Source organism: Rhinopithecus bieti, unplaced genomic scaffold (assembly GCF_001698545.2).
Source record: "Rhinopithecus bieti isolate Rb0 unplaced genomic scaffold, ASM169854v2 scaffold_63166, whole genome shotgun sequence".
Classification (NCBI taxonomy): domain Eukaryota; kingdom Metazoa; phylum Chordata; class Mammalia; order Primates; family Cercopithecidae; genus Rhinopithecus; species Rhinopithecus bieti.
The window spans coordinates 29222-49296 of record NW_016823922.1 but is presented as its reverse complement, the minus strand read 5'-3'; the positions used below and the strand labels follow the sequence as shown (position 1 = coordinate 49296).

The 20075-nt window shown below is 42.7% G+C and overlaps 1 protein-coding gene across 2 annotated transcripts in view; it reads left to right on the top strand.

Annotated features, from left to right (window-relative positions):
- Window positions 1-18117, top strand: part of LOC108521946 (pregnancy-specific beta-1-glycoprotein 3-like) — a 19624-nt gene extending 1507 nt beyond the window's left edge. The window contains exons 2-7 of one of the 2 annotated variants that reach the window (XM_017861978.1): window positions 868-1227; window positions 7108-7386; window positions 10119-10397; window positions 10798-11052; window positions 16103-16186; window positions 18053-18117. In XM_017861978.1, coding sequence (XP_017717467.1) covers window positions 868-1227; window positions 7108-7386; window positions 10119-10397; window positions 10798-11052; window positions 16103-16146 — 1217 coding nt within the window. In that variant the 3' untranslated portion in view covers window positions 16147-16186; window positions 18053-18117. The remainder of the gene's footprint in view (window positions 1-867; window positions 1228-7107; window positions 7387-10118; window positions 10398-10797; window positions 11053-16102; window positions 16187-18052) is intronic. The other variant, XM_017861979.1, reaches the window with a different exon arrangement.
- Window positions 18118-20075: the final 1958 nt, after the last annotated feature.

The following is a 20075-nucleotide window of genomic DNA, read 5'->3' as shown; positions in this document are numbered from 1 at the left end:
AAAAAAAAAAAAAAAAAAAAAAAATACAGGAAAGAATTCTCTATTGGAGCCTGGATAGGGGAGAATATAACTGAGAGGGACAGGGGTCAAAACAGGAAAATCACATTGAACTGGAATTGGTAAGAGGTAGGAAAATCTCAAGTGTTTTGTTTTCCTGTTCAATCATCACTGGCCACCACATTTTGAAAAATTATAATAATAACTATTATCAGATGACACTTCAAATGAAAATATAAGCAGGGCATGAAACACTGTAGTCAGCAAAAAACTTCAACAATTGGGGAAAGAAAAAAAAAAAAACACCCCAGGCGTGGAGGGCCCTGGGAACTCTCACATCTACAGGAGTCTGCAGCCTGCCCGAGGCACTGAGGTGCAACCAAGATCAAAAGTCCCTGTCCTCACGGAGCTCATGCTCTTATGGGGAAGAAGACAGACATGTAAAGACATCTAGAATGTGAGGTCAGGTGTTGACAAGAGCTCTGGAGGGAGCAGAGCAGGGAAAGGTCAGAAATGGAAGACCCAGGGTCTCTGAAGGAGGTGTCAGGAAAGAAGTCTAAGGATGCCCTTATGTAAGCACGACCTCAGGGCAGTGTGGAGGGAGCCATGCAGACCCCTGGGCAAGAGGATGCCAAACAGAAAAGTGCCAACATCGGAAGTGATGAAGGAATGGGGGTCATGCTGCTGACCTTTATCCAGTAAGACAGTAGGACACACACACAGACAAAAGGTGTGTGTGTGTGTTTGTGAGTGTGTGTGTGTGTGTTTTCAAGGCTGATGATTGAACAGATATTCTCAGGACCCAGGGCTCCATATTTTCATTCCCATAAATAGGTCTCAATATTGACTGATGCTCTCTCCACCTCCTAGCATCACTTTTAATCTTCTGGAACCCGCCCACCACTGCCCAAGTCATGATTGAAGCACAGCCAAACAAAGTTTCTGAGGGGAAGGATGTTCTTCTACTTGTCCACAATTTGCCCCAGAATCTTGCTGCCTACATCTGGTACAAAGGGCAAATAATGGACCTCCACCATTACATTACAGCATATGTAATAGACACTGATACAATTATATTTGGGCCTGCATACAGTGGACGAGAAACAGTATATTCCAATGCATCCCTGCTGATCCAGAATGTCACCCAGAAGGACACAGGATCCTACACCATACAAATCATAAAGCGAGGTGATAGGACTGAAGCAGTAACTGGACATTTCACCTTATACCGTGAGTGATTCCACATGATCGCTGGGTGTTGGCGGGTGGGGGTCACTTCTACTTTGCACACACAGGATGGTCAGGCCTGGACTGTGCCTGTGTGCCTCTCTGCGTTATGTCCCATGTTCAACAAATCAGAATTCCTTTCCTGCCTCCAGACCCTGCAGACACTTGCTGCACAGGAAGGATAGTCTGATGGGGGATGTGCTCAGCAGGAAGAGATCAGTCTCAGCCAAGCACCTCATGCCCTCTTCATAAACTTGACCCTGAGAAAGACCCTGGAGAACTGAGTAGGGCTTTACCTAAGGGGCCCCTTGAGATATTCTCAGAGAAGCTCAGCCCTAGAAGCCTCAACCCCAGACCTCTGTCCCTAAATCCTTACTCTAGATAAAGCTGAGGAGCCTGAACTAGGGCTGGTTTGTGGCAGGGCTTACTGGGACAAAGAATTTACCAGGTGCCTGAGGACTGTGTCTCCTGGAGCTGCTCACCAGCCAGGGCTCAGCCCTCAGAGCCTCATCTGGGCAAGGACAGAGCTTTCTTCACCTGAGACTCAGAGGGGAGAGGACAGAAAGACAAGCTTTGTAGACCATCAGCCAACTGCCTTGTGAGGTTTAGGACACTCCATAGAAAGTCTAATGTCCCCAGAAGCAGAAACAGAAGAGAGAAAATGTACCCGGTAGCAGTTTGTCCACAGGGATCTGACCTAAAGGTGCTCTCTCATGGAAGTGAATGACAATAAATGCTGTTTGTGTGAGCACCTCCACTGTGCCAAGCATTAGGTCGGGTGACTGTGAATAATTTAGTTTATTCACAGATAGTATGAAAAGCCACAGTCCTTTTGCCATTTAGCTTATTTCACTGAGAGAAAACTGAGGCACAGGAAGACACAGTCACTGAACCAGAGTCACACAAACACAAAAGGCAGATCAGGGTCACATGAGGTCTGTCTGCAGCCACAGGCCCATCCTCTCCTCCACCAGAAGTGAGGAATCCTTGGGTTCCAAGGACCCCATAGTCATTTATTGGCTCAAATCCTCGCTTCTTAGGCATCCAAACATCAGAGGAGTGAGAACAAATGCTCAGCTGATTAGTCTGTGCTCCAAAACTAAGTCACCTGCCTCAACTGTCAGTCAGTGCAAAAAATGTCCAGGCCTCCCCTGCATGTCTTAACCCCTATCACTGAACTTGAAATCCTGTGTTTCCCAAAGTGTCCATGTCACTGGCATGACAGGATAAAAGAGAGGACCTTGTTTTCATTCCCCACTCACACCCTGCACCAGCACAGGTCTAGTAAGAGACACACACTCAGGAGCTCTCACATAACAAATGAAGGAATTGAATGAAGTAATGAATGATCCATAACCTCTTGAGAGACTGGATCTTGGATGCAGAAACTTAGGAAGTTCTAGCCACACCTGTCCCTTCTCCTTCAGAGGTTGACACCCATGTTTCATCCCCCCACTACCTCTTGCCCCTAGAGCCACTCCACCTCATGTGTAACTCTGAATCTCCTTGGCCTCTGGAGAGTTTTGAGGGCTCCCCGATCCTGGACGGTGGAACTGGGGGCACCTGGTCCCTGGGGTTTCTGAAGTCACTGTGGCCCCCGCTGTTCACTGCCATGCTGTCTCTGCCTCTCTCTGCTTCTCTGTGTCCCTCATCTTGCCCCACTTCATTCTACCTGGCAAGCCCTGTCCTGCACAGCTTCTTCCTCCACACCTAGGCCTTCCCCAGACAATCCCTCTAACTAGGCTGACTGTTCTGTTCCCTTCAGGCTAACACTGTGGCCTGGCCTACCTCCCAGGAAATAAGAAAGGCACAGAAATCACCTGGAGTTTCCACTCCTGCCAGGCTTCATCTCGAGCCAATGACCTGAGGTCATTAAGAGAATGAGCTTCCACTGTATCCCCATCCAGGGCTCTGTGCCTTTGTGAGGCTGATCTGTGGACAAGACCATGGGACAGGGACAGACAACTCCTCCATCCACTCATAATTCCCAGACAAGTTCTTCTGGCCTCTTGCAAAAACAAAACCAATTTATCCTGATGATGATTTGCAGTAAAGAAAGATTTTAATGACTCCAAGTCTGCCAAACAGGAGGATGGAGGTTTATTATTACTCAAATCAGCCTCCCTAGTTGATCAGGGGTTAGAGATTTTCAAGGATAGTTTCAGGGGCACAGGACTAAAAAATGGGTACTGCTGATTGTTTGAGGATGGAATCATGAGGGCGGAGGGAAATGATTTGTTTGTGCTTGAATCTGCCTCTAGGTGGGGACCTCGTGACTGGCTGAGCCACTAGTCATGGGTATGGATGAGGTCAGCTGGTTGCCAGAATGCAAAGAATGAGAAACATCTCAAAAGACCAATCTCAGGTTCCACAATAGTGATGTTATCTATAGGAGCAAACAGTCACAAATTTTGTCAACTCTGGCCAAATGACATTTGAGCAGTAATGGATTATAGAAACTGTGCCTACATTTTAGCAGAACTCAGTTCCCTCCTATAATCTTACTCTCATGGTCTTTCACCAGTTTTACAAAGGCAATCGCTGGGCAAAGTAAGGGTATTAGTTTTATGGAGGAACTATTATCATTCTTGCTTCAAAGTTAAGACATAAATTAAATTCCTCCCATGGTTAGCCTGGCCTATGTCCAGGAATGAGTGAAGACAGCCAGCCTGAGACTAGATGCCAGATGGCGTCAGCCATGCTAGTTTGCTGTCACTGTTGGAATCTTTGCACTGACTCACCAGGGTGTCAGAGGCTGGACATGTCTACAGTCTCCAAAGCCCATGGGCTGATTTCACCAATTTCACTCGTGACTCTATCCTCAACCTACCATGGAACTCACATTCTCCAGTCACTTCCTAGAGACTTCTGGTTTCCTGTCAGGCATATAACGACCTTGAAATTTGTCACTTGGTTCTAGCAGTAAGTAAAAACCTGAACAAACTCAAAAGTCAATAACTTGTTAAAATCCCTCAGAGATGGCCAGGCACAGTGGCTCACACCTGTAATCCCAGCAGTTTGGGAGGCCAAGGTGGGTGGATAATGAGGTGAGGAGATCGAGACCATCCTGGCTAACATGGTGAAACCCCGTATCTACTAAAAATACAAAAAATTAGACTGGCGTGGTGGCGGGCAACTGTAGTCCCAGCTACTTGGGAGGCTGAGGCAGGAGAATGGCATGAAACCGGGAGGCAAAGCTTGCTTGAGCCAAGATCGTGCCACTGCACTCCAGCCTGGAAAACAGAGCAAGACACTGTCTCAGAAAAAAAAAAAAAAAAAGTGCTGTTAGAGAAATGAAAAATGCTTTTGATGCTTACTGGTAGACTGCACACAGCTGAGGAAAGAATCCCTGGCTTGAGGATGTGTGAATAGAAACTTCCAAAACTGAAACAGGAAAGTTCAAAAAGAGTAGGGGGAGAAATGTGGAACAACACATTCAACTTCATATTTAATGCTTTGTATTGACAATAGCAATTTCTAAATGTTGTAGTTGTGAGACAACCGCCAAGGCTATAACATACACGTAATGGGAAAACTGGTGGATTCGGGGACCTGTTGGAAGTGGCCAGGTGGGTGTTATCTGATGGTTTTACTGCCTGTGCCACACACAATTGTTTCCTCATGATGATGCCATTTTCATAAGGTGGGGTTCTTCGTGTGGGGGACACATGAGCCAATGGCATCTCACTTAGACTCTTCCTAATTCACACAAACTGAAACTCTAGTTGTATTTCCTGAGGTTAAGAGAAAATGAAGAAAGCATTTCACATACCTGTTTTGAGCTCCTCCCCATTTTTTCCTAACTCTGCACAGAAATTAGAAACAGGGAGTTCTTTCTATATTTACTAACATAACACACATCACTTCTTTTAATTCAGCATCATTCCTCCCTTTATGTAATAGACACACTGGCCAGTTCTGTCCTTTTAATGGGACTCTCTCTACTTAAGGAGTTGCTAATTTCAAGTCAACTTTGGCATCTTTCTTTGAGCATAATGTGATCCTGCTGGAATTCACTCCACACCTAAACCTTAATTGGGTATCAAGAGAAATACTACTACCGGCAGTTGATCTTAGATATTTGGACTATCAGTAAAAATTTCCACTTATGACAACATTTTAATGTTTCCTCCAAATATTTTTTTGTTTTGTTACTAGAATCAGAACATAACATGAGGTCTAAACTCCTGATAAATTTTTATGGGAAAATTACTGTATTACAAACTGAGTATCCCAAACCCAGAATCCAATATCTGAAATGCTCCAAAATCCAACACTTCGGACTGATGTGGTGACAAAAAGAAGTGCTCACTGGAGCATTTTGGATTTTAAATTTTTCAGATTTGGGATGCTAACCCAGTACATATACTGCAAATATTCCAAAATAAAAAAAGTTAGAACTCCAAAACACTTCGCTTTAAGCTTTTTGCATAAATAACACTTTATCTGTATGAACTATAGATATGAAGCTCTACCGGAGATCTCTAGAATCTCCTCATCCTGCATAACTGAAACCGCACACACACAGAACAATGCCCTATTCCCACGATCCCAGCTACTGGAAACTACTATTCTACTCTCTGATTCACTCTGGAATCCACTGAGATGAGGCACATAGAGTAGACAGACTCATAGAATCAGAGAGTAGAATGTCTAATGAGAGAAAGTATCTGCAAGACTTCTTCCCAAATATTGGTCTAATAGCCACCAAACACATAGGGTCCATGAGGGCCAGACTTCCATCATCAGTTCATGTTCACCCTTTCCACCAGTTAGTTCTGCATTTGCAAATATCCACATGTATTTCTAGAAAGATCCACATGGTCCTCACCTGCCCTCTACAAGGGGAAGGGAACACCATGGACCCAGAACAGGGAACATGGTCTTGGTCCAAACCTATCAGCTCTTGCCTGTTGCCTTCACTCTTCATTCCTTGGACTCAGCTCTATCTTTAGAGGTCACTGGCTCAAGTCAGTCACTATGAGATGGCTGGGAAAACTGCCCAACGTTGTGGCTCCACTGCCTGATGACCGAACTGACCTCCAGGCTTGACTCTGGTCTCCCCTGTGCTATTTCTGTTGAAGTACTGAGTNTGTATTTCTAGAAAGATCCACATGGTCCTCACCTGCCCTCTACAAGGGGAAGGGAACACCATGGACCCAGAACAGGGAACATGGTCTTGGTCCAAACCTATCAGCTCTTGCCTGTTGCCTTCACTCTTCATTCCTTGGACTCAGCTCTATCTTTAGAGGTCACTGGCTCAAGTCAGTCACTATGAGATGGCTGGGAAAACTGCCCAACGTTGTGGCTCCACTGCCTGATGACCGAACTGACCTCCAGGCTTGACTCTGGTCTCCCCTGTGCTATTTCTGTTGAAGTACTGAGTCCCAAGCCAGGCTTTCCAGTACCCAAAGGGTTTAAGGACAATGGGAAGTTCCATCATCCATCTCTAGGATGTCCTTGGAAAGGGAAGCTGCAGAGAAAACATACCTTGGGGGACAAAGTAAGACTGAAACAAAGAAGATTCCAGCACTGCATGCTCCAGGTGAGGACCACAGGGTGGGCCAGGCAGGCAGTTGGAGAGGGAGGGACTCAGAGAGGCACCAGGAGCTGTGACTGCTGGTCCCATGTCTTTCCAGGACCTAATACTGCTGCTCAATTCACACTTGAGAAAGTCTGTGCTTCTCCCACATAAAGCAGGCAGACTTACAATCTCTGAGCCCTCAGATTGCCATGCATCTCTCTTGTAACACAGACTCCTGCCATGGGTTTTTAAGGAGTTGTGTGGGCTGGGAGGTGGGAAATGCCAGCTCTGATTGAAAAATGTCTTAGGAGGAATCAAATGTGCCACACAGGGCAATCTTCTCTCTGTTATCTTCACAGTGGAGACTCCCAAGCCATTTATCTCCAGCAGTAATTTACACCCCAGGGAGAACGTGGAGACTGTGATCTTATCCTGTGATCCTGACACTCAGGATGTAAGCTACCTGTGGTGGATAAATGGTCAGAGCCTCCCTATCAGTCGCAAGTTGCAGCTGTCCAAAACCAACAGGACCCTCGTTATATTTGGTGTCACAAAGGATACTGCAGGACCCTATGAATGTGAAATGAAGAACCCAGTGAGTTCCAGCCGCAGTGACCCAGTCACCCTGAATCTCCTCCGTGAGTATCTTCTAATCCTCTGTGAACCAGGCTGCCATCCCAAATACACATGGCCAGAGGCCAGGCCTCTCAGTCCCTCTCAGGTGTAAGTACAGAGACCTTTACCCCTGGACATCAAAGATGGCCATGACTTCCTGCCCCAGGCAAACCAGAGTAGGCTTAGGCTTGAACAAAAATTGGAGAGAAGAGGCTACTCCTGTCATGGGAGAATCAGGGTCCACAGATTATGATGGGAGAAACAGGTAAATGTCTCAGGGTCCAGATCAGTGAACACAGCAGGGATCTGGCTGGGACTTCAGTGTTGTGATTTAGCTCACAGGGTCACTCTGGTCCTTCCACAGACCAGGATTTTCTCTTCCCTCCGACATCATCACCTGTGAATTTATTCTCTTTGTTCTAGATGGTCTAGATGCCCCCACCATTTTTTCTTCATACACCTATTACCATACAGGGGAAATTCCCAAGCTCTCCTGCCTCACAGACTCTCACCTACTGGCAGAGCATTCTTGGCTGACTGATGGGAAGTTACAGCAATCAGCACAAGTGTTCTTTATCCCCCAAATCACTAAAACATACACAGGGGTCTATGTCTGTTTCATCCATAACTCAGCCACTGGGTGGAACAAATCTCATAATCAAGAGGATCATAGTTCCTGGTAGGTGGATCCCTGGAGCATTGGCAATATGTTTTCCAGTGAAGTCTATCTGGCTATCAGGAAAGAGCCACCTGCCCTCTGCAAAGAGAGAGGGGAAATCAAAAACACAAGACAGGGAATATGTTTCTGATCCAAACCACCAGCTTTTGCCTGTCCCCTTCACTCTTTCTAGATCATTCTTTAGATTATACACTAACAGTGAACAATCTGAAAGGAAATTAAGAAAACAATTTCAATTCACATTAACATCAAAAGGAATAAAATATTTTGGAATAAGTTTAATCAAAAGGTTGTAGGGGTATATCCTGAAAACTACAAAACATTACTGAAAGAAATTAAAGATGACATCAATATGTGGAAAGCCATTTCATTTTCACGGATTGGAAGAATCAATATTGTTAGGAAGACAATACTACCCAAAGTGAGCTGCAGATTCAACACAACCCCTACCAGAATCCCAGTAACATATTTTGCAGAATTACAAAAATCTGTCCTAAATTTGACCTGACAGGCTCTTATTGATGACTGCCACAGCAGAGACACTGAGAAAGGATGCAACCATAAAAAGGTGGAAAGATTTGATGACATAGAAAATAGCAATCAGCCTTTATCACATCCCAAAGCCTTCAAAAATATACAAGTGCAGCGTGACCAGTATGGAACTGACCAAAAACTAATCACCAAGCTAGAAATGTAGTGAGAGAAAAAAAAAAGGGTGTTAGAAGAATGTATTTGGATAATCACCTCCCACTTTGGCGTACTAATCTGATGCTGAAAAGGAATGCTCACTGGAGCATTTTAGATTTTGAATCTTTCAGATTTGGGATGCTAAACCAGTAAGTATATGACAAATATTTCAGAATCAAAAAAAATCAGAAACCCAAAACACTTTTTTTCCTAAGTCTTATGCATAAGAAACACTCAATCTGTGTGAACTATAGGCATCAAGCTGTACAGCAGATCTCTAGAACCTCCCCATCTTGCATAACTGAAACTGCACACACATGAATAACTTCTGATTCTCCCCACTCCCAGTGCCTGGCAACCAGCAGTCTCTTCTCAGATTCACTCTGGAATCCACTAACATGATGTCCCTAGAGTAGTCAAACCCATGGAATCAGAGAGTAGAGTGTCCAGTGAAAGAAAATATTTGCAAAATTTCCCCCCAAATTTGTCTCATATCCATCAAACACACATGGTCTATGAGGACCAGATTTCCAGCAGTTCATTCCCACCCTTTCCACCAGTCAGTTCTGCATTTGCAAATGTCCACATGTGTTTCTGGAAAGATCCACATAGTCCTCACCTGCTCTCTGCAGAAGGAGAGGAAACTTAAAGAACCCCGAACAGGGAACATGGTTCTGCTCCAAAGCCACCAGCTCTTGCCTGTCCTCTTCACTCTTTCTACATCATTCCTTGCACTCTGCTCTATCTTTGGAGGTCACTGGCTCAACTAAGTCATCATGAAACACCTGGAGAAAACTCCCCACCTTGTGCCTCCACTGCCTGATGACTGAACTGACTTCCAGGCTTGACTCTGGTCTCCCCTGTCTTATTTCTGCTGAAACATGCAGTCGTAGGCCAGGCTGCTCAGTATCTTCAGGGTTTCAGGACAATGGGAAGTGCCATTATTACTAATCTCTAGAATGTCCTTGGAAATGGAAGCTGCAGAGAAATCACATCTAGGGGGGCAAAGTAGGATGGAATTTGGAAGGGGCACAGCAGTTGCACATTCCAGGTAAGGAACCCAAGGTGAGCTAGCCAGACAGCTGATTAGAGAAGGACTGGGAGGGGTACCAGGTGCTCTCACTCCCACTGACGTGTCTGTCCATGACCCAACATTGCTGCTCAATTCACACTTGAGAAAGTCTGTGCTTCCATAAGACAGAGCAGGCGGCCACACAGTCTTTGAGCCCTTAGATCATCATGCATCTGTCTTGTGACACATCCACCAGCTATCGGTTTTCAAGGACTCAGGTGAGCTGAGAGGTGGGAAATGCCAACTCTGATTGAAGGATGCCTGTGGAAGAATCAAAGGTGCCACACAGGACAATCTTCTCTCTGTTATCCACACAGCGGAGCTCCCCAAGCCCTACATCACCAGCAACAACTTCAACCCCATGGAGAATAAGAATGTTGTAGCCTTAACATGTGAACCTAAGACTCAGAACTACACCTACGTGTGGTGGGTAAATGGTCAGAGCCTCCCAGTCAGTCCCAGGCTAAAGCAACCCGGTAAAAACAGGTTCCTCATTCTACCCAATGTCTCAAGAAATGACACAGGACCCTATCAATGTGAAATACGGGACCGAGTTGGTGGCATGCGCAGTGACCCCATCACCCTGGATGTCCTCTGTGAGTATCTTTGGTTCCTCTGTGGGCCAAGTCACCAGCTTAAATCCAAACAAACAGAGGCAAGGCATCTCAGTGTCTCTCAGGTCCAAGTACAGACACTTTTATTTCTGGACACCCGAGCAGGCCATGACTCCCTGCCCTCGGAAAACCTGAGTAGGCACAGCCTTAACCAAGAATATAAGGGGAGGGGATGCTCTTGTCATGGGAGACTTGGGATCTACAGTCTCTGATGGCAGAAACAGGTGAATACCTCAGGCCTCAGCTCAGTGAACACAGAAGGAGTTTGGCTGGGATCTGAGGGTGTGTCTTGGTTCAGAGGGACACTGTGTCCCTTTAAAAGACCAGGAGCATCCCCTTCCCTCGGACGACATCACCTGTGACTTTATTCTCTTTACTCCAGATGGTCCAGACTTCCCCAGGATTTTCCCTTCATTCACCTATTACCATTCAGGAGAAAACCTCTACTTGTCCTGCTTCGCGGACTCTAACCCACCAGCAGAGTATACTTGGACGATTAATGGGAAGTTTCTGCAATCAGGACAAGTGCTCTCTATCCCCCAAATTACTACAACGCATAGCGGGAGCTATGGTTGCTGTGTTCGTAACTCAGTCACTGGCAGGGAACGTTCCACATTCAAGACGATCAAAGTCTCTGGTAAGTGGATCCCTGCATCACTGGCAATAGGGTTTTAGGTGGAGTCTATCTGGCTTTCAGAGAAGAGTCAGGAAATCATTTTTATTCCCAGTCTGTGCCCCATGGGCAGAAGCAAATCCTAAATTCTCCTCCTGAACCCTCCCAATTTGTCTCTACAGACTCTCTTCTGCTTGTTCTTCTGTTTTTTCATGGCTGACCTTGTGTCCAACCTGAGAATGGTAGGGAGGGGGCTTTGTCAGCCCTGAGCCCTATATGGTGGAAGAGGCTTCACAGAGGGAAAAGGAGAGTCCTCAAGATCAAGTAGCTTCTTGCTGTCACCAACACATCCCTTTCCGCTACATCTTTGTTTTCTTTTACCTACTCCATGTGCTACAAGGAACATGTGAGGTTTTGAAACAAGCTCACATTTTTCCTCCAAATGAGAGGAGGAAGCCCCTTGGATGAGAGAGGGGCAGCTCCAACCGCTCCCTGCTCTGCTCCAGGCTTCTTGGGTGACTGGCCCTGCCTGACTCCACCTGGGGTGGGACAAGCATGTGTGGAGAAAGAGCCCTGGTGGCCTGTCCTGAATTCGGCTAAATCAAGCTGTCATTTGAAGTGAAGCCTAGGCTGCAGGGAAATAAGAAGAGAGGGAGCCTCGGGGCAGACCCTTGAGCTGTGTCCTGGTTCTGAAGTCACTGGCTGTATGAGGCTGTGGGCACAGCACGTGGCACACAGCACAGAGGACAGTGAGTGATGCACACTTGGAGAAATAGTGAGAATCACCTCTGGGCCTCTGCATGGCAGGAAAGGGGCAATGCCAAAAAGTGTGTATTTATAGAGAGGGTAAGACTGCCAGACACTTTATATATGTCTAATATATCATTAACTATTTCTAATTGTGTAATTTAGTGTTGTATAACAATCACACTATCCATTTCCAGATCTTTTTCCTTTTACCATATGAAACCTCTTTACCTGATAAACAGTAACTCTCACTCCTTCTCCCCCTAACCCCTAGCACCCATCATTCTACTTTCTGTTTCTATGTAACTGGCTACTCTATCTTTCATAAATGGAATTATATAATAATTATCCTTTTGTGTCTGGCTTATTTCAGTCAGCATAATGTCTTCAAGGTTCATCCATTTTGCACGATGTATTGGAATTTTATTCCTTGTTAAGGTTGAATAACATTTCGATGTATAGTTATATCTCATTTGCCTATCCACTTATCTTTCAATGGACTTTTCCGTTGTTTCCTTTTTTGGCTATTGTGAGTAATGCTTCTCTGAACATCAATGTGCAAATCTTTCTTCAAATTTCTTTCAATTCTATAGGCAGTATGTCCAGAAGTGGAATTGCTGGATCAAATGGTAATTCATTGTTTAATTTTTTGAGAAACAGCCACATCACTTTTACAGTGGCTATAACATTTCCCATTCCCATCAGCAATGCACTAGAGCTCCAATTTTTCCATCTATTTGAAAATACTTGTTGTTTTGTGTTGCTGTCATTGTTGTTATCAAAGGCATCCTAAAGTGTGTGAAGTGGTGTCACATTGTGGTTTTGATTTGCATATCTCTAAGTATTCATGACATTGAGGAACTTTGCATGGGCTTATTGGATATTTGTATATCTTCCTTGGAGAAAACTCTATCTTAATCCTTTGTTCATGTTTTAATTGGGTTTTTGGATGTTTGCTGTTGTTGATTTATAGGTTTTCATGTATTCTGGAAATTAATTTCTTATCACACTTATAATTTGCAAATATTTTTCTCATTTCATGGGTTGCCTTTTCACTCTCTTGATAATGTTCTTTGATATATGAAAAATTTTGATTTTTATGAAGTCCAATTTATAAATTTTATTTGTTGCCTAAGCTTTTGATGTTACAACCAAGAAATCATTGTGAAATCCAATATCATGAAACTTTTCTCCTATGTTTTCTTCTAAGAGTTGTAGAGTTCTGCTCTTACATTTAGATCTTTGATCTATTGTGGGTTAATTTTTGTATATGATGTTAGGTAAAGGTTCCACTCATTCTTGCCTTTGGATATCCAGCTTTCCCAATATCGTTTAGTGAGAACGCTGTCCTTTCCCCATCAAACGATCTTGGCACACTCAATGAAAATCATTTGGCCATATATGCAAATATTTCTATCTGGGCTCTCTGTTCTGTTTCATTAATTTCTATGTCCTTTATGCCAGTACCACACTGTATTGATTACTGGGCCTTTGTAGTAAATGCTGAAATCAGGAAATGTGAGTCCTTCAGCTTCATTCTTCCTCTTCAGTTGTTTGTCTATTTAGAGTCATGAGATTCAATATAAATTTTAGGACAGATTTTCTTTTCGGCAAAATGTCACTGAGATTCTGATAGGAATTGTATTGAATCTGCAGCTCACTTTGCGTAGCATTGTCCTCCTTACAATATTGAGTCTTCTAATTCATGAAACAAAGTGTCTTTCAATTTATTGATGTCATCTTTAAGCAATATTTTATGGATTTCAAGTATAATCATTTCACCTCTTTGGATAAACTTATTCCTAAATATTTTATTCTTTTTGATATTAATACAAATTAAATTGTTTTAATTTCCCTTTAGATTGTTCATGGGTAATGTATTGAAATACAATTGATGTTTGTTGATTTTGTATTGTGCAACGTTACTGAATTCATTTATTAATTCTAATAGGTTTGTTCCATCTTTAGGATTTTCTACATAAGAATTCAAGTTATCTGTGAACAGAAATAATTTTGCTCCTTTCTTCCAATTTGAGTGTCCTTTTTTAAATTCTTGCCTAATTTTTCTGACTAGACCTTTCAGTACTACATTGAATAGAAGTGTCAAAAGCAGCATCCTTGTCTTGTTCCTGCTCATACAGGGAAAGCTTTCAGTCTTTATCTGTTGAGTATGATGTTAGCATTGGGTTTTTCACATATTGACTTTATGTTGAGGTCGTTTCCTTCCATTCTTAGTTAGAATGTTTTCAATACGAAAAAATATTGAATTTCATCAAATGCTTTTATTGATTCATTCTTATTACCGATTATAGCTCGCATGATGTTTTTGTGTTTTTCTAGGAATTTGTCTATTTCATCTAGGTTATCAAATTTTTTGACATACAATTATTAATAGTACTTTCATAATCATTATTTTATTATAAATGCTAGTAATCACTTCATTTTATTTTTTCTTTTCACTTGTTTTTTATTTTTTTTATCTTTTTTTTTTTCTTTGGAGAGAGAGACAGGCTCTCACTCTGTAGGCCAGCCCAGGCTGAAATGCAGTGGTGTGATTAGGGATCACTGCAGCCTCAACCACCTGGGCTCAAGCAATTCTCCTTCTTCAGCCTCCCAAGATACTCGGACTACAGATGCATGCCACCATGCCCAGCTAATGGGCTTTTAATTTTTTTTTGTAGAGACAGGGTCTCCCCAGGTTATCTATGCTGGTCCAAACACCTGGCCTCAAGCAATCCTCCCATTGTGACCTCCCAAAATGCTAGGATTAAAATATGACCCAACATGCTCAGACTCCATTTTCATGTCTGATTTTAGTAATTTCAATCTTCTCTCTTTTTTCTTAGTCAGTCTAGTTAATGGTCGTCAATTTTGTTGATTTTATTTTGAAGAATCAACTTTCGTTTCACTAATTATTTTTTTTCCATTCTCCATTTTATTTTATCTACTCTAATCCTTATTGTTACCTTCATTCACTGTGCTTGGGTTTAGTTTGTTCTTCTTTCATATCATTAAGCATTAAAGTAGGTTGCTTGTTTGAGATCTTTCTTCCTTTTTAAAAGTAACAGTTTACAGTGATAAATTTCCTGCACAAGACTCTTAACTTCTCTGAACCTCTGGTTCCTCACCTGAAAATTGCAATGAGAGAGTTGCTTCATACCATTCTTTTAAAGGTTTACTGTAGTCAATGAAACAAGATGCCACACACAGAGGAACCAATGTCACCTGCTATATTACTACCATCGTCATTAGCCTTGAGGTCAAATAGTCCTAGAATCAAATGTCAGATACACCTATTACTAGCCATATGACACCAGGAAAGTTTTTACACTACTCAAAGCTTCTGTCTTTTCATTGGCAAAATGGAAATAATGTCTACCTGACAGGGTTATTGTGTGAATTAAATGAGGTACAGGTAAAGTATTTAGCACAGGTCCTGGCACATAGGACGTGCCCCTCAACAGTACCTATTTCCATATATATGTAGAAAAAGAGGTAACACATAAAACACAAGGACATGGTGACTGACTACTTGTGGGAGAGAAAAGAAAAAAGCTAAGTACAAAGAATCAAGCCTGGTATGTTAGTTTTTACCAACTGAGATGCATCCAGGATGGGATTAGACATATAAGATAATGTATCAGGGAAGACACTTGTGAGGGAATGTGGGGCAGGCATGAAGGTAGTGTGGGAGAACCCACAGACCACTATGCAAAGCTGACTCCTACGAAAAAGAAAGAAAAGAATTTTAGGTATCAATTCAGTTCTAAGAGAGTTTTTGCAAGGCTGATGGGGAGTCTTCCAATCAGTCACCCATGAAAGTAAAAGAGAGCCTCAGAGAAATAGGCTTGCTTTCACGCCCTTGCTGGGAGCCTGTGGGAAGGAAGGTTTCTGTGCAAAGGAGGTGGTGAATTTGAAATGCACTGACCTGGGCCTTCTGTCAATCATGTCAATCATGGAGACTTGGCAGGGTCTCATTCATGGTTGCCACACAGAGACACTGAGAAAAAGATGCAACCATGAAAAGGTGGAAAGGTGGAAAGTTCTAATGACATAGAAAATAGCAATCAGCCTTTCTCACATCTGGAAGCTTTCTGAGATATCTGAGTGCAGTAGAGAATTGACAGAGGACTGATCACCAACCTACAAACATGGTGAGAGGGTAAAAAACTGCAAGAATATAACCATCTCCCATCAATTTTCCAACAGAAATACTGCATTCCTTGAAGAAACAATTATAGAGTACCTCATGTTACATGCTTGTTCCTGAGGCTCCCCCCTGTAAAATAACATCATCTCCATTCCTTTTCATTTCTTTCCATGACAGCTCCTTCAGGAAAAGGACATATTCCTGGCCTTAATCCCATATAGCAACCGTGATGTCATTTCTGTATTTCAGGAAGACTGGCAGGTATGATGGTCTTTTCTCCTGTCTTGTTTCCTGCAGGGCTGACTGCCATGCTTGGGAGAGGGAAAAGACTTATTGGCCTGTATCTGGGACTGTATCTCCTCCTTCCTCCATTAAACTCCTGCTTCTCAGCACTAATTCCTGCAGTTCCCTTTCTCCCTAGCCTTTATGCTCCCTGTACCCCACTATCTTTTAGACATAATTATCTTCAGCCTCTGCTTATTTCTCAGATTCAAATGAGAAACACAATTTCACATTGTGAAACCCTCTTCATTATTTTTAACATCTCTCAATAGTGTAATTCTCTCCATTCCCATAAAGACCAACCACTTTTCAAAGTGTTTCTTGACTTCTTGTCTCCAGACTTTGAAACCTTCCTTGCATATGACTGCCTCATTACCTTTCTAAAATCTAGTTAATTCACTTAATCAAGAATGCCCAAGAGTTTACTCTAGCCTATTTGGTAAGTTCACACTTCTTCTATTTACTAATCCTTCTCACTTCCTTTACCTCTACTTCCTAGTATAATTCCTCCATCCTAATTAGAACTGTCTTTCTACACATCCCTGCCACTTCACCCATATAGACATACAATTCTTACTTCCAATGCTATGCCTAAAACAGGGTGAAGTCCCCTCCACCATCTGCACTACAGACTTAACCACACCCTTCACCACAAGCAATCTCTGACCTTGTGGAGAACAAAACTTTATGAATAGCCTGTGAACCTGAGACTCAGTACACAACTTATGTGTGGTTGAGACCTTTTCCTGGTGACCAATTCACGTGTTCAAAAAAGATACAGAAATGAAGAAGGCAAGGTCCCTACCCCAGGGGACATAAAGCCTAAGACAGGAAATGAAATCTGAAAATAATCATGATACCAAAATAGAAAAAAAGTGAAGGCCACAAGAAATCAGAGAAATCTGATGGGAAATATAGCTACACATTGGAATCACGGGAAAACATTTTTAAAAGGGGATACTCAAGCCCCACCCATGAGTTCCAGTTTAAAGCTCTGGGGAGGGACCCAGGCACTGGTACTTTTTAACTCTTCCCTGACACTACAAACATGTAACGAGGATGGAGAACTCTTCTTGTAATAGGTAGAACTTAAAACTAAATCAACATTTTCAGCTAGAAGTACTGGTATTACCTAAGGACCTTTTTAAACATACATAAGACTACACTTTTTGGTCCTAATTATTAATGGGCTACACCAAGAACTCAGTAATCCAGTTGGGAAACAGAAGCTGAATGGAAAAGCCACCTTATGTGATATGTTAAAATATATATAAAGCATTTTCAAATGAGTGATAAGTGATGCTAAACCTTCTCTAAATAATATTTATGGGAATGTTAATAATATGAGAATTCTAGGCTGGGCGCAGTGGCACATGCCTGTAATCCCAGCACTTTGGGAGGCTAAGGCAGGCAGATCATGAGGTCGGGAGATCGAGACCATCCTGGCTAACGTGGTGAAACCCCATCTCTACGAAAAATACAGAAACAAACTTAGTCGGGCATGGTGGCAGGCCCCTGTACTCCCAGCTACTCCAGAGGCTGAAACAGGAAAATGGCGTGAACCTGGTAGGTGGAGCTTCCAGTGAGCCGAGATCGTGCCACTGCTCTCCAGCCTGGGCAGCAAGCGAGACTCTGTCTCAAACAAAATAAATAAATACATTTTTAAAAATGAGTATTCTAAAAACTATATGAAATTGCTGGAAATCGAATATGTTATCAGTCATAGTGTCATGTGCCACAAAAGTAACTAGATTTCTATGTGAGCTGTGTCTTTACCATAACAAATCTAATGAAAATCAAATTAGATTTTTAACCACAGTGATTTTAAATATTTGCCATTCCCAGATAGTTGGTTTGACTCTTCCTCGAAGTATTTACAATCAGCTATAGTCCAAAATTGCTTTTTCTTCNTCCTATAAAACTTCCAGCAAAGCAAAGTTTAAAAAGATCCTCTATGGGCCACTGCTACTCTTGCTGCACTTAGGTAAAAAATCTAGGCAAGTTCGGTGAGACTCAACCAATTTTGCAAACAAATTCATCCTACTGCAATTATCTTTGGTAAAAATAGAGACTCCTATATAGAGAAAAATTATGTTGAAAAGAAAAACTGTAGTACACCTGTTACCAGACTGAACCACTGTTCCTTATCTTTGAGTATTTATAATCTACTGATAGACTGGACTGGACCCTGAAATCTTTTAGTTCTTCCAATTCAATTTTTTCCCCTGAAATCATTAAGAACAAGAACAGCTCTGTTTCTGAAGCCATATAATCTGGAGGTGGACAACTCAATGTAAATTTCATGGGAAAACCCTTGTGTCTGAGGTGTGGGCCACTCAGAGCTCACCAAATGTTCAAGACCATAACTTAGAGAAACTAAAACTGCAAACCACGACAACAAGTTGATGACTTTACACTGTGGACAGCTTTTCTCAAGGTGTCAGAACAAGATTATCAATCATGATGAGACTCTTACCTCTCTTAATTTGTCCTTGCTTATGCCTGTCTCCTTTGCTTCCCAGAATAATGCTGTACTTAGGATTTCACAAGAAGTAGCTTCTGAGAGTAAGTTAACAGTGTCAGATATATCACATCAACCACACTTTTTTTTTTTTAAGATGGAGTTTCTCTCTTGTTGCCCATGCTGGAGCGCAATGGCATAATCTTGGCTCACAACAACCTCCACCTCCTGGGTTCAAGTGATTATCCTTCAGTCTCCCTAGTAGCTGGGATTATAGGCATGCACCACCACACTTGGCTAATATTGTAATTTTAGTAGACGGTGTTTCTCCACGTTGGTCAGGCTGGTCTTGAACTCCTGACCTCAAGTGATCCACACGCCTCGGCCTCCTAAGGTGCTGGGATTACAGGCATGAGCCACCATACCTGGCCCACACATTTTTACATAACAAGACATCCTTTAGTCCACCCCAAAGCTGACGTTTGCTGCATCTTTAACACAACTTTTTCCTCAAATGTATCGAGTTATTTTTAGGCTTCCACTTCTATACTTGCCTATTCTTCTCGCTCTCTGTTTTAATTTAACATAGACATGCAATGCTAGAAAATAGAATTGCTCTCTACCAGCTTAACAGGGGGGAGCCTGTGCAGTTTCTGACACTTCTTGTTGCACATGGATAAATACATCGGGTATTACAGAGACTCAGTTGTAAAAATCAACAAATGTGCTGCCTGGTTAAAATGACTAGACTCTTCTGGCTTCTTCTTTATTCTATTGTAGTTGGTTTGCATCTTGCTTAAGGTGCATACTCCAAACTCTTGATATTTTCATCCTGATAGTCATACTGGTAGTCTCCCTCATGTGGTGCAATCTACAAACATTTTTACTTCTGTGCAAATATTTGTGAGCAGCCATCCTTCAAATATCAAATTGTTTCTCTTGGGCTGGAATTCAAAAACTCAAAGAAATGTGTGTTTTATGGGCCAGACGCAGTGGCTCACATCTGTAATCCCAGCACTTTGGGAGGCAAAGGCAAGCGGATCACAAGGTCAGGAGTTCGAGATCAGCCTGGTCAATATGGTGAAACCCTGTCTCTACTAAAATTACAAAAATTAGCCTAGTGTGGTGCTGCGCACCTGTAGTCCTGTAGGGAGACCCCTGAAACCATTGCTATGGAATAGAAGATGAAATGCTCCTGATTATTGTAAATACAAAATTGCATGCAGGATTGTGTAAAGACAATGCCAGGTTGGGCTGCCACAATGAGCCAACAGTGTGTGATGTGCTTCCCCATGCAGACAGCCTATTAATAGATGTGTAGTCAGGGAGATTTCACATCACCAAGATTCCTATCCCAGAAAAGCAGATGTTCATAGCTCTGGGATTGGAATGCAACCCTTGTGGAGA